At 44.9% G+C, this 15,768-nt stretch overlaps 1 protein-coding gene across 1 annotated transcript in view; it reads right to left on the bottom strand.

The window, feature by feature from the left end:
• The window catches only part of LOC106613696 (ryanodine receptor 2), a 1,296,826-nt gene that overhangs the window by 590,465 nt on the left and 690,593 nt on the right, over positions 1 to 15,768 (bottom strand). Inside the window, 4 exon segments of the mRNA XM_082973418.1 lie at positions 3,664 to 3,869; positions 7,856 to 8,003; positions 11,005 to 11,179; positions 12,050 to 12,133. Of these exon segments, the coding sequence (XP_082829544.1) occupies positions 3,664 to 3,869; positions 7,856 to 8,003; positions 11,005 to 11,179; positions 12,050 to 12,133 (613 nt within the window).

The raw sequence follows: 15,768 nt of genomic DNA, 5'->3' as shown, positions 1-15,768 counted from the left end.
CACACTCTCTCTCTCTCTCTTCACCCCCCTCAATCTCCCTATCTCCCTCTCTCCCTCTCTGCACCCCTCCTCCCTCCCTCTGCCTCCTCCCTCTTTCTCTCTCTCGCTCTCCCTCTCTGCCCCCCCCCCCCCCCCTCCCTCCCCTCCCCCCTCTATGATTACACGGAGAGTCCTTGAATCCTCAATCAGCCAACGCATTCAGTCTATTTCCAGTCTCACAGTGTACTGGCTCCCCCCTCCACTCCGTCCCACACATACACTTCTATGTAACCTCTCAGTGTCCTCTCACAGAGCAGAAATAGCTCCCCCCCTCTCCCAAATGGCACCCTATTCCCTCTGTAGTGCACTACGTTTGATCAGGATCCATAGGGCTCTGATCAAAAGTAGTGCACTACATAGGGAATATGGTGCCATTTGAATGGGCTTCTACACACAGTCACATTGGGAGATCTTTCTAGAGCCCAGTTCAATTGTGCATAAAGAGCATTTTTGTATCTCTAAATGATTAAACTAGTGAGAAATACACTGAGCGGACAAAACATTAGGAACACCTTCCTAATATTTGAGTTGCACCCCCATTTGCCCTCAGAACAGCCTCGATTCGTCGGGGCGTGGACTCTACAAGGTGTCAAAAAAGCGTGACACAGGGGATGCTGGACCATGTTGACTCTAATGCTTCTACCACAGTTGTGACAAGTTGGCTGGATGTCCTTTGGGTGGTGGACCATTCTGGATACACTCGGGGAAACTGTTGAGCGTGAAAAACCCAGCAGCGTTGCAATTCTTGACACAAACTGGTGCGCCTGGCACCTACTACCATACCCCGTTCAAAGGCACTTAAATCTTTTGTCTTGCCCATTCACCCTCTGAACGGCACACATACACAATCCATATCTCAATTGTCTCAAGGCTTAAAAATCCTTCTTTAACCTGTCTCCTCCCCTTCATCTACACTGATTGAAGTGGATTTAACAAGTGACATCAATAAGGGATCATAGCTTTCACCTGGATTCACCTGGTCAGTCTATGTCATTGAAAGAGTTCCTAATGTTTCGTCCACTCAGTGTTACTACGCTACTTTCCATTGACTACACGTGTTTACAACATTACACAAGCTGATGTTCTAACCACATCCACCAGGGGGAAGCACCCCTCTTTATAACCTCAGATTGGTGACGTTCGTATCACATTTTATAGTACTGTTGATTTAGGGGGGGGGTCGCAGGACTTGGAACGCAAATGATCACTTAAATAGCAGCCAACCGTTGTAACTGTTGATATCCTACGGCGGGTCGAGATTCGTTGAAGTTAATTAAAAAGAAGAAACGTGGTTTGTTCTCTTTTCTGTGACGGCAGCCTCCCGAAATGAACACCCAACATTCCAAAATATAGATATAAGCGCTCTACAAATTCACATCTAACCAACCAGTAGTCCTATTGTCAGAACCAGCTGTGTGGGGGGGAAGAAAGAAAGAGAGAGAGAAAGAAAGAAAGAAAGAAAGAAAGAAAGAAAGAAAGAAAGAGAGAGGAGAGAGAAAGAAAGAGAGAAGAGAGAGAATAGAGAGAGAGAGAGAGAGAGAGAGAGAGAGAGATGAGAGAGAGAAAGAGAGAGAGAGAGAGAAGAGAGGAGAGAGAATAGAGTGAGAGAGAGAGAGAGAGAGAGAGAGAGAGAGAAGAGAGGAGAGAGAAAGAGAGAGAAGAGAGAGAGAAAGAGAGAAGAGAGAGAATAGAGAGAGAGAGAGAGAGAGAGAGGAGAGAGAGAAAGAGAGAGAGAGAGAGAGAGAGAGAGAGAGAGAGAGAGAAGAGAGAAGAGAGGAGAGAGAATAGAGAGAGAGAGAAGAGAGGAGAGAGAGAAGAGAGAGAAGAGAGAAGAGGTGAGAGAGAGAGAGAGAGAGAGAAGAGAGGAGAGAGAAGAGAGAGAGCGAGAGAGAGAGAGAAGAGAGAGGAGAGAGAGTGAAGAGGTGAGACAGAGAGAGAGGGAGAGAGAGAGAGAGAGAGAGAGAGAGAGAGAGAAGAGAGGAGAGAGAAAGAGAGAGAAGAGAGAGAGAAAGAGAGAAGAGAGAGAATAGAGAGAGAGAGAGAGAGAGAGAGGAGAGAGAGAAAGAGAGAGAGAGAGAGAGAGAGAGAGAGAGAGAGAGAGAAGAGAGAAGAGAGGAGAGAGAATAGAGAGAGAGAGAAGAGAGGAGAGAGAGAAGAGAGAGAAGAGAGAAGAGGTGAGAGAGAGAGAGAGAGAGAGAAGAGAGGAGAGAGAAGAGAGAGAGCGAGAGAGAGAGAGAAGAGAGAGGAGAGAGAGTGAAGAGGTGAGACAGAGAGAGAGGGAGAGAGAGAGAGAGAGAGAGAGAGAGAGAGAGAGAGAGAGAGAGAGAGAGAGAGAGAGAGAGAGAGAGAAGAGAGGAGAGGAGAGGAGAGAGGAGAGAGAGAGAGAGTTCCCATGTGGAATGTACATTTAAACAGTGCATTCAAGCCAAACGTTTTTCCTAAATTCATGATTTGACTGTGTAGTGACATGAGTGATTAACACTTATCAGGTTGGCGACTTCAATCACAATGCAACACTTCAAGGTGTAGCTAGCTGTCTTCTACCAGCTCTCCTCTACCAGCTGTCTTCTACCAGCTCTCCTCTACCAGCGATGGACACATTACTTCCAGTTTCCATGTGGGTTTATTTTAGTTATTAAGTTTCAACAGCAGGTACAACCAGTTTCCCCTCCTAATAAATATGAGTGATTTATTACCACTTGTCAAAAACAACAGGGGTTTTTGGTGTTTGGGCAGTTTATAAGGTGTTTATAAGGTGTTTATAAGGTGCTTATAAGGTGTTTATAAGGTGCTTATAAGGGCGCAGACGTCAGTTCAACGTCTAGTTTCAATAGAAATGTGTATGAGTTGTCAACTAACGTGAATTCAACAAGAGAATTCACCATGTCATAGGAACGAGGCTAAAGGTTGGGTGGGGGGTGGGGGGGGGGGGGGGGGAGACAACGTTGATGGCTTCTTGCTAATCCAATCAGATGTCTTGGTTGAATAATGTGGAAACAACGTTGATTCAATCAGTTTGTGCCCAGTGGGTTGTTTTAAAAGGCATATGATCACTGTTGTCGTTGTCGTTGTTGCACATACAGTGCATTCAGAAAGTATTCATACCCCTTGACTTATTCCGCATTTTGTTGTGTTAAATAGATTTTATTTTTCACCAATTTTACACACAACACCCCATAATGACACCACAACACCATCGTAATGACATCACAAGGTCAGCGTCGCCGAATGAGTCAAAAAAAAAAACATGATGTGATTGATTTATTTTTGATGATGTACCAGAAATCCCCAAATCGGGTTTCCCCTGACGACTGAGAGAATAACAGGCTGAAAAGCACGTCTATAACTCAACTAAAGACCATATATAGATTATCATGGAAACTAGGTATGAACAAGTTCCTAGAAGTTGCCAAAAAGGAAATAGCAAAGTTCCATAAAGTCTAGGAAGGATGAAAGGCCTTCTGGGTAAATACAGTGCTCTGATAGCACTGTGTACACATATGAAGGTCTCCACGTTGTAAACTTCTTCTACATGTTGAAACATTTATTTTAATAAACCTCAATTAACCTCAATAAACATCAAATCAGTCAGATTTCTTTTTTGTGTTGGAATTTCTGACTCACCTTGAATCCGTCGAAGACGAAAGCGTGTTGGTCAGAGCCCAGCTCCTGGTCAGGTAGACAGCCAGGCCGTGCCCAGCCGACCCTCATCTCCCCTGACGTCAGCACCTCAAACTCAAAGTACCACTTCCCGGCGTTCACGCTGTACGTCTTCTCTGCTCGGAAAATCCGAAACCGCTCAGCAGACATGTTACTGATGTCTGCTCTGGCTGCTGAAACAACAGGGCCAGACAACATGTTACTGATGTCTGCTCTGGCTGCTGAAACAACAGGGCCAGACAACATGTTACTGATGTCTGCTCTGGCTGCTGAAACAACAGGGCCAGACAACATGTTACTGATGTCTGCTGAAATACTGAAACAACAGGGCCAGACAACAAGTTACTGAAGTCTGCTCTGGCTGCTGAAACAACAGGGCCAGACAACATGTTACTGATGTCTGCTCTGGCTGCTGAAACAACAGGACCAGACAACATGTTACTGATGTCTGCTGAAACAACAGGACCAGACAACATGTTACTGATGTCTGCTCTGGCTGCTGAAACAACAGGGCCAGACAACATGTTACTGATGTCTGCTGAAACAACAGGGCCAGACAACATGTTACTGATGTCTGCTGAAACAACAGGGCCAGACAACATGTTACTGATGTCTGCTGAAACAACAGAGCCAGACAACATGTTCCTGATGTCTGCTGAAGCAACAGTGCCAGACAACATGTTACTGATGTCTGCTGAAACAACAGGGCCAGACAACATGTTACTGATGTCTGCTGAAACAACAGGGCCAGACAACATGTTTACTGATGTCTGCTGAAACAACAGGGCCAGACAACATGTTACTGATGTCTGCTGAAACAACAGGGCCAGACAACATGTTACTGATGTCTGCTGAAACAACAGGGCCAGACAACACGTTTACTGATGTCTGCTGTAACAACAGGACCAGACAACATGTTACTGATGTCTGCTGAAACAACAGGGCCAGACAACATGTTACTGATGTCTGCTGAAACAACAGGGCCAGACAACATGTTACTGATGTCTGCTGAAACAACAGGACCAGACAACTTGTTACTGATGTCTGCTGAAACAACAGGACCAGACAACATGTTACTGATGTCTGCTGAAAGAACAGGGCCAGACAACATGTTACTGATGTCTGCTCTGGCTGCTGAAACAACAGGACCAGACATCATGTTACTGATGTCTGCTGAAACAACAGGACCAGACAACATGTTACTGATGTCTGCTGAAACAACAGGGCCAGACAACATGTTACTGATGTCTGCTGAAACAACAGGGCCAGACAACATGTTACTGATGTCTGCTCTGGCTGCTGAAACAACAGGACCAGACAACATGTTACTGATGTCTGCTGAAACAACAGGACCAGACAACATGTTACTGATGTCTGCTGAAACAACAGGGCCAGACAACATGTTACTGATGTCTGCTGAAACAACAGGGCCAGACAACATGTTACTGATGTCTGCTCTGGCTGCTGAAACAACAGGGCCAGACAACATGTTACTGATGTCTGCTGAAACAACAGGGCCAGACAACATGTTACTGATGTCTGCTGAAATACTGAAACAACAGGACCAGACAATGAGAGCAAATCAAAAGGTTCATTCAGAAGGTTGATGAGCAGACAACATGGATGTAAAGAAAGTCACTCCAGTTGAGTAAAAACAAAAAGTAATATTTTGAGGAGTTCATTTTGATGCAACCATGAAGGAGGGAGCTGAAGGTTCGAGTTGCCAAACGTCAGCCTCGAAACCTTAATGACTTGGAGAAGATCTACAAAATCCCTCCTGAGATGTGTGCAAACCTGGTGGCCAACTACAAGAAATGTCTGACCTCTGTGATTGCCAACGAGGGTTTTGCCACCAAGTACTAAGTCATGTTTTGCAGAGGGGGTCAAATACTTATTTCCCTCATTAAAATGCAAATCATTTTATAACATTTTTTGACATGCGTTTTTCTGGATATTTTTGTTGTTATTCTGTCTCTCACTGTTCAAATAAACCTACCATTAAAATTATAGACTGATCATTTCTTTGTCAGTGGGCAAATGTACAAAATCAGCAGGGGATCAAATACTTTTTGCCTCACTGTATCAGCTATCTCCACAGCTAAATCCACAGCTAGCGCCACAGCTAGCGCCACAGCTATCTCCACGGCTAGCGCCACGGCTAGCTCCACGGCTATCTCCACAGCTTGCGCCACAGCTATCTCCACAGCTATCTCCACAGCTGGCGCCACAGCTAGCTCCACAGCTATCTCCACAGCTAGCGCCACAGCTTTCTACACAGCTAGCGCCACAGCTATCTCCACAGCTAGCGCCACAGCTAGCGCCACAGCTAGCTCCACAGCTAGCGCCACAGCTTTCTACACAGCTATCTCCACAGCTATCTCCACAGCTAGCGCCACAGCTAGCGCCACAGCTAGCTCCACAGCTATCTCCACAGCTGGCGCCACAGCTAGCTCCACAGCTAGCGCCACAGCTATCTCCACAGCTAGCGCCACAGCTTTCTACACAGCGAGCGCCACAGCTATTTCCACAGCTAGCGCCACAGCTAGCGCCACAGCTAGCTCCACAGCTAGCTCCACGGCTATCTCCATGGCTAGCGCCACATCTATCTCCACAGCTAGCGCCACAGCGAACGCCACAGCTATCTCCACAGCTAGCGCCACAGCTAGCGCCACAGCTATCTCCACCGCTATCTCCACCGCTATCTCCACAGCTAGCTCCACAGCAAAACCTATATTAAAATGATCTATGTCTGGGTGTTTATACAGACAACTGCTGCATGCTCCTGCAATAGAACAGTAAATCCAATCATGCCACGAGGAAACAGAAATCTCCTTGTATAAAATATTGTGCGTCATAAAAGCCCTCCTGAACAGACTAGTGGGTCAATTCATCATTGGGGTTATATAAGAGACTCTGTGGGATTTTATGTGCAGTTGGTCGTTGATGAATGAGGGAGAGTAAGGGCACTGTCACTGCCAGGGGTAGTGGATTAAATCCAGGTCGCCGATGTGGAGGGAGGTGAGGTAGAGTGTTTGGACTGAACCATGAAGGAGGTGATGGGTGTGTGAGGTAGAGTGTTTGGACTGAACCATAAAGGAGGTGAGGGGTGTGTGAGGTAGAGTTTGGACTGAACATAAAGGAGGTGAGGGGTGTGTGAGGTAGAGTGTTTGGACTGAACCATAAAGGAGGTGAGGGGTGTGTGAGGTAGAGTTTGGACTGAACCATGAAAGAGGTGAGGGGTGTGTGAGGTAGAGTGTTTGGACTGAACCATGAAGGAGGTGAGGGGTGCGTGAGGTAGAGTTTGAACTGAACCATAAAGGAGGTGAGGGGTGTGTGAGATAGAGTTTGGACTGAACCATGAAGGAGGTGAGGGGTGTGTGAGGTAGAGTTTGGACTGAACCATGAAGGAGGTGAGGGGTGTGTGAGGTAGAGTTTGGACTGAACCATGAAGGAGGTGAGGGGTGTGTGAGGTAGAGTGTTTGGACTGAACCACGAAGGAGGTAAGGGGTGTGTGAGGTAGAGTGTTTGGACTGAACCATGAAGGAGGTGAGGGGTGCGTGAGGTAGAGTTTGGACTGAACCATAAAGGAGGTGAGGGGTGTGTGAGATAGAGTTTGGACTGAACCATGAAGGAGGTGAGGGGTGTGTGAGGTAGAGTTTGGACTGAACCATGAAGGAGGTGAGGGGTGTGTGAGGTAGCGTTTGGACTGAACCATGAAGGAGGTGAGGGGTGTGTGAGGTAGAGTTTGGACTGAACCATGAAGGAGGTGAGGGGTGTGTGAGGTAGAGTTTGGACTGAACCCTAAAGGAGGTGAGGGGTGTGTGAGGTAGCGATTGGACTGAACCATGAAAGAGGTGAGGGGTGTGTGAGGTAGAGTGTTTGGACTGAACCATGAAGGAGGTGAGGGGTGTGTGACGTAGAGTTTGGACTGAACCATGAAGGAGGTGAGGGGTGTGTGAGGTAGAGTGTTTGGACTGAACCATAAAGGAGGTGAGGGGTGTGTGAGGTAGAGTGTTTGGACTGAACCATAAAGGAGGTGAGGGGTATGTGAGGTAGAGTGTTTGGACTGAATCATAAAGGAGGTGAGGGGTGTGTGAGGTAGAGTTTGGACTGAACCATAAAGGAGGTGAGGGGTGTGTGTGTGCTTTGACTGTACCATGGTCCTGATCCGGAGCCTCTAGGTTGTATCCGTACCCCAGCAGGGTGCGGACAGCCTCCCTCAGACTGTCCTTGTTGGACTTCTTGGTCCTCTCGTCCAGCAGAGTGTATGGAACCAAGCGTGGGTTCCTACGATTATTCACATCCTTCACAAGGAAGGGGGAGATAGTTAGGACTTCATAAACACACTGAACTAAAGAAGAGAAATACTTCATAAACACACTGAACTAAAGAAGAGGAGGACTTCATAAACACACTGAACTAAAGAAGAGGAGGTAGGACTTCATAAACACACTGAACTAAAGAAGAGGAGGACTTCATAAACACACAACTAAAGAAGAGGAGGACTTCATAAACACACTGAACTAAAGAAGAGGAGGACTTCATAAACACACTGAACTAAAGAAGAGAAGGACTTCATAAACACACTGAACTAAAGAAGAGGAGGACTTCATAAACACACTGAACTAAAGAAGAGGAGGACTTCATAAACACACTGAACTAAAGAAGAGGAGGACTTCATAAACAATCCGAACTAAAGAAGAGGAGGACTTCATAAACACACTGAACTAAAGAAGAGGAAGACTTCATAAACACACTGAACTAAAGAAGAGGAGGTAGGACTTCATAAACACACTGCACTAAAGAAGAGGAGGACTTCATAAACACACTGAACTAAAGAAGAGGAGTTAGGACTTCATAAACACACTGAACTAAAGAAGAGGAGTTAGGACTTCATAAACACACTGAACTAAAGAAGAGGAGAACTTCATAAACACACTGAACTAAAGAAGAGGAGGACTTCATAAACACACTGAAATAAAGAAGAGAAGGACTTCATAAACACACTGAACTAAAGAAGAGGAGTCAGGACTTCATAAACACACTGAACTAAAGAAGAGGATGACTTCATAAACACACTGAACTAAAGAAGATGAAGACTTCATAAACACATCAGAAAGATAAGTACCCTTAGTTTTATTGAGTGAAATGTTTCTCCTGACTGGAATTGTTCTACCCTGCAAGTCAGTGGATGTGTGTTCACTACTTGAACTATCTCTAATTTTATAAACACAAAGGCAAATATGGAAGACCTAACAAAAGCTCTAACCCACTCTAAAACAATGGGTACACCAAACTAACCCTAAACCCCTCTAAAACCATGGATACACCAGACTAACCCCCTCTAAAACAATGGGTACACCAGACTAACCCTAACCCCCTCTAAAACAATATATACACCAGACTAACCCTAACCCCCTCTAAAACAATGGGCACATCATACTAACCCTAACCCCCTCTAAAACAACGGGTACACCAGACTAACCCTAACCCCCTCTAAAACAATGGGTACACCAGACAAACACTAACCCCCTCTAAAACAACGGGTACACCAGACTAACCCTAACCCCCTCTAAAACAATATATACACCAGACTAACCCTAACCCCCTCTAAAACAATATATACACCAGACTAACCCTAACCCCCTCTAAAACAATGGATACACCAGACTAACCCTAACCCCCTCTAAAACAATGGGTACACCAGACTAACCCTAATCTCCTATCTCCATGTAGCATTCCTACCAGTCATCCCCTCTCTTTCCTCCATGTAGTAGCCCTACTAGTCATCCCCTCTCCTTCCTCCATGTAGCAGCCCTACCAGTCATCCCCTCTCCTTCCTCCATGTAGCAGTCCTACCAGCCATCCCCTCTCCTACCACTCTCCCTCCACCCACCACTCTCCACCCTGTAGTCTAGCCTGTAGTCTGTAGTCTAGCCTGTAGTCTGTAGTCTAGCATGTAGTCTGTAGTATAGTCTGTAGTCTAGTCTGTAGTCTGTAGTCTAGTCTGTAGTCTGTAGTATAGTCTGTAGTCTAGCCTGTAGTCTGTAGTATAGTCTGTAGTCTAGCCTGTAGTCTGTAGTATAGTCTGTAGTCTAGTCTATAGTCTGTAGTATAGTCTGCAGTCTATAGTCTAGTCTGTAGTCTAGTCTGTAGTCTGTAGTATAGTCTGTAGTCTGTAGTATAGTCTGTAGTCTGTAGTGTAGTCTGTAGTCTAGTCTGTAGTATAGTCTGTAGTCTGTAGTCTAGTCTGTAGTATGTAGTCTAGTCTGTAGTCTGTAGTATAGTCTGTAGTCTGTAATCTAGCCTGTAGTCTGTAGTATAGTCTGTAGTCTGTCGTCTAGTCTGTAGTCTTGCCTGTAGTCTGTAGTCTGTCGTCTAGTCTGTAGTCTGTAGTCTAGCCTGTAGTCTGTAGTATAGCCTGTAGTCTGTAGTCTAGTCTGTAGTCTAGCCTGTAGTCTGTAGTATAGTCTGTAGTCTGTAGTATTGTATGTAGTCTAGCCTGTAGTCTGTAGTATAGTCTGTAGTCTAGCCTGTAGTCTGTAGTCTAGCCTGTAGTCTGTAGTATAGACTGTAGTATGTAGTATAGACTGTAGTCTAGTCTGTAGTCTGTAGTCTAGTCTGTAGTCTAGCCTGCAGTCTGTAGTATAGTCTGTAGTCTGTAGTATAGTCTGTAGTCTAGTCTGTAGTCTGTAGTCTAGCCTGTAGTATAGTCTGTAGTCTGTAGTATAGTCTGTAGTCTGTAGTATAGTCTGTAGTCTGTAGTCTAGTCTGTAGTCTAGTATAGTCTGTAGTATAGTCTGTAGTCTAGCCTGTAGTCTGTAGTATAGTCTGTAGTCTGTCATCTAGTCTGTAGTCTGTAGTCTAGTCTGTAGTCTAGCCTGTAGTCTAGTATAGTCTGTAGTCTGTAGTATAGTCTGTAGTCTGTCGTCTAGTCTGTAGTCTGTAGTATAGTCTGTAGTCTGTCGTCTAATCTGTAGTATAGTCTGTAGTCTAGCCTGTAGTCTAGTATAGTCTGTAGTCTGTAGTATAGTCTGTAGTCTGTCGTCTAGTCTGTAGTCTGTACTAAACTAAGGTTAATTTGAGCTGACAGGCAGAGCAGGGGAACTCCAGACACACCTCCAGGTGATGATAGTTCTAGTTACAGCAGCACCTCTGTAGTTGGCCCATTAAAGATGCCAAGGGTCTTATACATTTTCCATTAGAGGGTTGGTGAGCTGTTTCAGCACCCTGGTCAACACCCTCACCACCACCACCACCACCACCACACCGCTGGAGCCCGGCTGCACACACAAACACACACACCTTTGGGTGACACACCTGCTGGATGCCGTAGGTCCAGCCCTGGCGTATTCGATCCCTGGCCCACACATTGTGAGCGTTCTCAGCCAGCTTGTCCACCATGGCCTCCTGGGTAGAGGCCAGCTTGATGTGGCCCAAGTCCATAGGAGCAGGCTTGTAGCCACTAGACAGCTCATAACTGGACCAGAGAGGATGCAGGTACACATAGAGAGAGAAAACATTAGTCTAGGAAGACGCTGTTGGATGGAAGAAAAATAGTTTGGCATGAAAATGTTTACCCATCTGGTATAGGTTAAAACAGACACCCATCTGGTAAAGGTTAAAACGTTAAAACAGACATGCATCTGATAAAGGACTAGGTTAAAACATTAAAACAGACACCCATCTGGTAAAGGACTAGGTTAAAACAGACACCCATCTGATAAAGGACTAGGTTAAAACATTAAAACAGACACCCATCTGGTAAAGGACTAGGTTAAAACATTAAAACAGACACCCATCTGGTAAAGGACTAGGTTAAAACATTAAAATAGACACCCATCTGGTAAAGGACTAGGTTAAAACAGACACCCATCTGGTAAAGGACTAGGTTAAAACATTAAAACAGACATCCATCTGGTAAAGGACTAGGTTAAAACATTAAAACAGACATCCATCTGGTAAAGGACTAGGTTAAAACATTAAAACAGACATCCATCTGGTAAAGGACTAGGTTAAAACATTAAAACAGACATCCACATGGTAAAGGACTAGGTTAAAACATTAAAACAGACACCCATCTGATAAAGGACTTGGTTAAAACAGAAAAAGAGCAGGTAAGGCACAAGCTAAGGCAAAATATGCACTTAAACTGAAATGTGTACCAGTACATCCAACACACTAGCAGTCATTTGCTCAGTTATTGACATTGCACTTGGAGGAGGTAGACAGCTATGAGCATAGACGTCAATCTTAGCTACGAGCAGCAGAGGCTGGAGAACATACAGCAGGTACTAACTGTTGTGTAATAAGACGGTGCAGAACGACTGAAATGAGGAAAGTGACTCACGTGGCGGAGAGCTTGAGGTTCTTCACCTTCTCCACAGCATGCTCATCAGCCAGCCCCACGTGGCAACCCAGGGCCAAGAGAGTCCTTCAGACCAATCAGAAAGGAGAAGCATTTAGTCAACTTCACTAAAGAGAGGGTGTGACTAACTTCACACAAATCAAATCGTTATTTGTCACATGCCCCCGAATACAACACAGTGAAATTCTGACTTACAAGCCCTTAACCAACAATACAGTTTTAAGAAAAATAAGTGTTAAGTAAAAAATAGTAAATAAAAGTAACAAATAATTAAACAACAGCATTAAATAACAAGTGAGGCTATATACAGGCGGTACCAGTACAGAGTCAATGTGCGGGGCACCGGTGTCGAGGTAATATGTACATGTAGGTAGAGGTAAAGTGACTATGCATTGATAATAAACAGAGAGTAGCAGCAGCGTAAAAGAGGGGTCTGGGTAGCCATTTGATTAGATGTTCAGGAGTCTTATGGCTTGGGGGTAGAAACTGTTTAGAAGCCTCTTGGAGCTAGACTTGGTGCTCTGGTACCGCTTGCCGTGCGGTAGCAGAGAGAACAGTCTATGACTTGGGTGGCTGGAGTCTTTGACAATCTTTAGGGCCTTCCTCTGTCACCGCCTGGTGCAGAGGTCCTGGATGGCAGGAAGCTTGGCCCCAGTGATGTACTGAGCTGTACTCACTACCCTCTGTAGTGCCTTGCAGTCAGAAGCCAAGCAGTTGCCATACCAGGTGGTGATGCAACCAGCCAGGATGCTCTCGATGGTGCAGCTGTAGAATCTTTTGAGGATCTGAGGACCCATGCCAAATATTTTCCGCCTCCTGAGGGGGAATAGGTTTTGTCGTGCCCTCTTTACGACTGTCTTGGTGTGTTTGGACCATTCTAGTTTGTTGGTGATGTGGACACCGAGGAACTTGAAGCTCTCAACCTGCTCCCCGTCAATTTTTTATTTAACATTTATTTAACCTTGTTCAGGGGCAGAACGACAGATTTTTACCTTGTCAGCTCGGGGATTCAATCCAGTAACCTTTCAGTTACTGGTCCAACGCTCTAACCACTCGGCTACCTGCCGCCCCGATGAGAATGGGGGCATGCTCGGTCCTCGTTTTCCTGTAGTCCACAATCATCTCCTTAGTCTTGACCACGTTGAGGGAGAGGTTGTTGTCCTGGCATCACACGCCCAGGTCTCTGACCTCCACCCTATAGGCTGTCTCATCGTTGTCTGTGATCAGGCCTACAGTACCACTGTTGTGTTATCGTTAGCACAATGTTAGCCAAAGATAAGCTAGTGCCTCGTTAGTCTTGCAACAAACAAGAGCACGGTTCTTTACATTTACATTTAAGTCATTTAGCAGACACTCTTATCCAGAGCGACTTACAAATTGGTGCATTCACCTTATGATATCCAGTGGAACAACCACTTTACAATAGTACATCTAAATCTTTTAGGGGGGGGGGGGGGTTAGAAGGATTACTTTGTCCTATTCCTTAAAGAGGTGGGGTTTCAGGTGTCTCTGGAAGGTGGTGATTGACTCCGCTGTCCTGGCGTCGTGAGGGAGCTTGTTCCACCATAGGGGTGCCAGAGCAGCGAACAGTTTTGACTGGGCTGAGCGGAAACGGTTCTCAACTGACAAGCAGTGAAGATAGGACATTCGGTGTAGTCAACGCAGCACGGTAGTGGGTTGACCTAAACGAGAGAGTGAGCTAGTAATTCTACCCTTCTAGGGACCATTCTTGATACACGCAGGAAACTGTTGAGGGTGAAAAACCCAGCAGCGTTGCAGTTCTTGACACAAGTGCCGGTGCGCCTGGCACTTACTACCACACCACGTTCAAAGGCAATTAAATAGTTTGTATTCCGAATGGCACAAATACATAATCAATGTCTCAATCTTTCTTTAACCTGTCTCCTCCCCCTTCATCTACACTGATTGAAGTGGATTTAACAAGTGACATCAATAAGGGATCATAGCTTCCACCTGGAATTCACCTGGATTCACCTGGTCAGTCTATGTCATAGAAAGAGCAGGTGTTCCTAATGTTTTGTCCACTCCGTGTATAGTACTTGGTCTGTCTGATCTGACGGCTCGTGCTCCATGAGAGTCCAGTATGAAATACAGTTGTTTAATCCATGTTGTGAAAACTACTGGATACTTAAAAGACTTATTAGTTTACAACAAGAAGACCCTGGTGGGCAGTTCTGATCCAGTCCCTCCCTGTCTCAAGATGTGTCCTGAATGGAACTCTATTCCCTTTATAGTGCATTACTTTTGACCAGGGTCCATAGGGCTCGATTTAAAAGTAGTGCACGATATAGGGAATATGTTGCCATTGAGCACACACACACACTACATTATAATGCACTAAGTATAATTAAAATAAACGCTCTCCAGCCGTGGTTGCATCCCAAATGGGACCCTTTTCCGTACATAGTGCACTACTTTTTACCAAATTCCTATGGGCCCTGGTCAAAAGTAGTGTACTATATAGGGAAATAGGGCTGTAGTATAAAGTAGTGCACTATATAGGGAATAGGGCTATAGTATAAAGTAGTGCACTATATAGGGAATAGGGCTGTAGTATAAAGTAGTGCACTATATAGGGAATAGGGCTATAGTATAAAGTAGTGCACTATATAGGGAATAGGGCTGTAGTATAAAGTAGTGCACTACATAGGGAATAGGGCTGTAGTATAAAGTAGTGCACTATATAGGGAATAGGGCTGTAGTATAAAGTAGTGCACTATATAGGGAATAGGGCTGTAGTATAAAGTAGTGCACTATATAGGGAATAGGGCTGTAGTATAAAGTAGTGCACTATATAGGGAATAGGGCTGTAGTATAAAGTAGTGTACTATATAGGGAATAGGGCTGTAGTGTAAAGTAGTGCACTATATAGGGAATAGGGCTATAGTATAAAGTAGTGCACTATATAGGGAATAGGGCTGTAGTATAAAGTAGTGCACTACATAGGGAATAGGGCTGTAGTATAAAGTAGTGCACTATATAGGGAATAGGGCTGTAGTATAAAGTAGTGTACTATATAGGAAATAGGGTGCCATTTGGGACATTCATGTGTCTGAGATTCAGGTCATGGAATTCATTTCTGCATTTAGATGGCACTCCGTCTCGGTCTTCACCTCTCTCTCTCTCTTCCTCTCTCTCCTTCTCCTCTCCTCGAAATATGCAATTAATTAAAACTAACAAAAGTTGTCCCTACAGGTTTTTCAATTACTCCTGGAATTCAAATGCGGCGGTATGTTGCTGAGAGAGCAGTAGCCTAACGGTTCGTGGAGAGCTAAACCAGGTATTGAAAAATCATTTCTCCTGTCAAAAGGTTAATTGATCACAGAAATGGGTAAGAGTCGAACACAAAGACGAAACCCCTCTGTGATGATGTACGGATCAAGAGAACTTGGGACATGTTTGAAAAATCATAAACTGACTGCAATATAGTTCAAAAGTATGTTTGTTCTACAGAAATCCATTCATCAGACCATTCCTCCATTCCATTACATGCCTTTTTATGTGTCGTTTTGGCCACATGCCAAAACCACATACCACTTAGGGCTGCTTTTGCTAGATTCAACCTATTCCTGCACTAAACAACATGATCACTGAAAGTGCTTTTTAATCCTGGAAAAGGTACGTCTGTGAAATCTGTGTCTGGGAAATCAACTTTTATTGCCTGATCGTGTGGTAATCAC

Source organism: Salmo salar, chromosome 01 (assembly GCF_965601325.2).
Source record: "Salmo salar chromosome 01, fSalSal1, whole genome shotgun sequence".
NCBI classification, from domain to species: Eukaryota; Metazoa; Chordata; class Actinopteri; order Salmoniformes; family Salmonidae; genus Salmo; species Salmo salar.
This window is presented reverse-complemented; position numbering and strand designations above follow the sequence as displayed.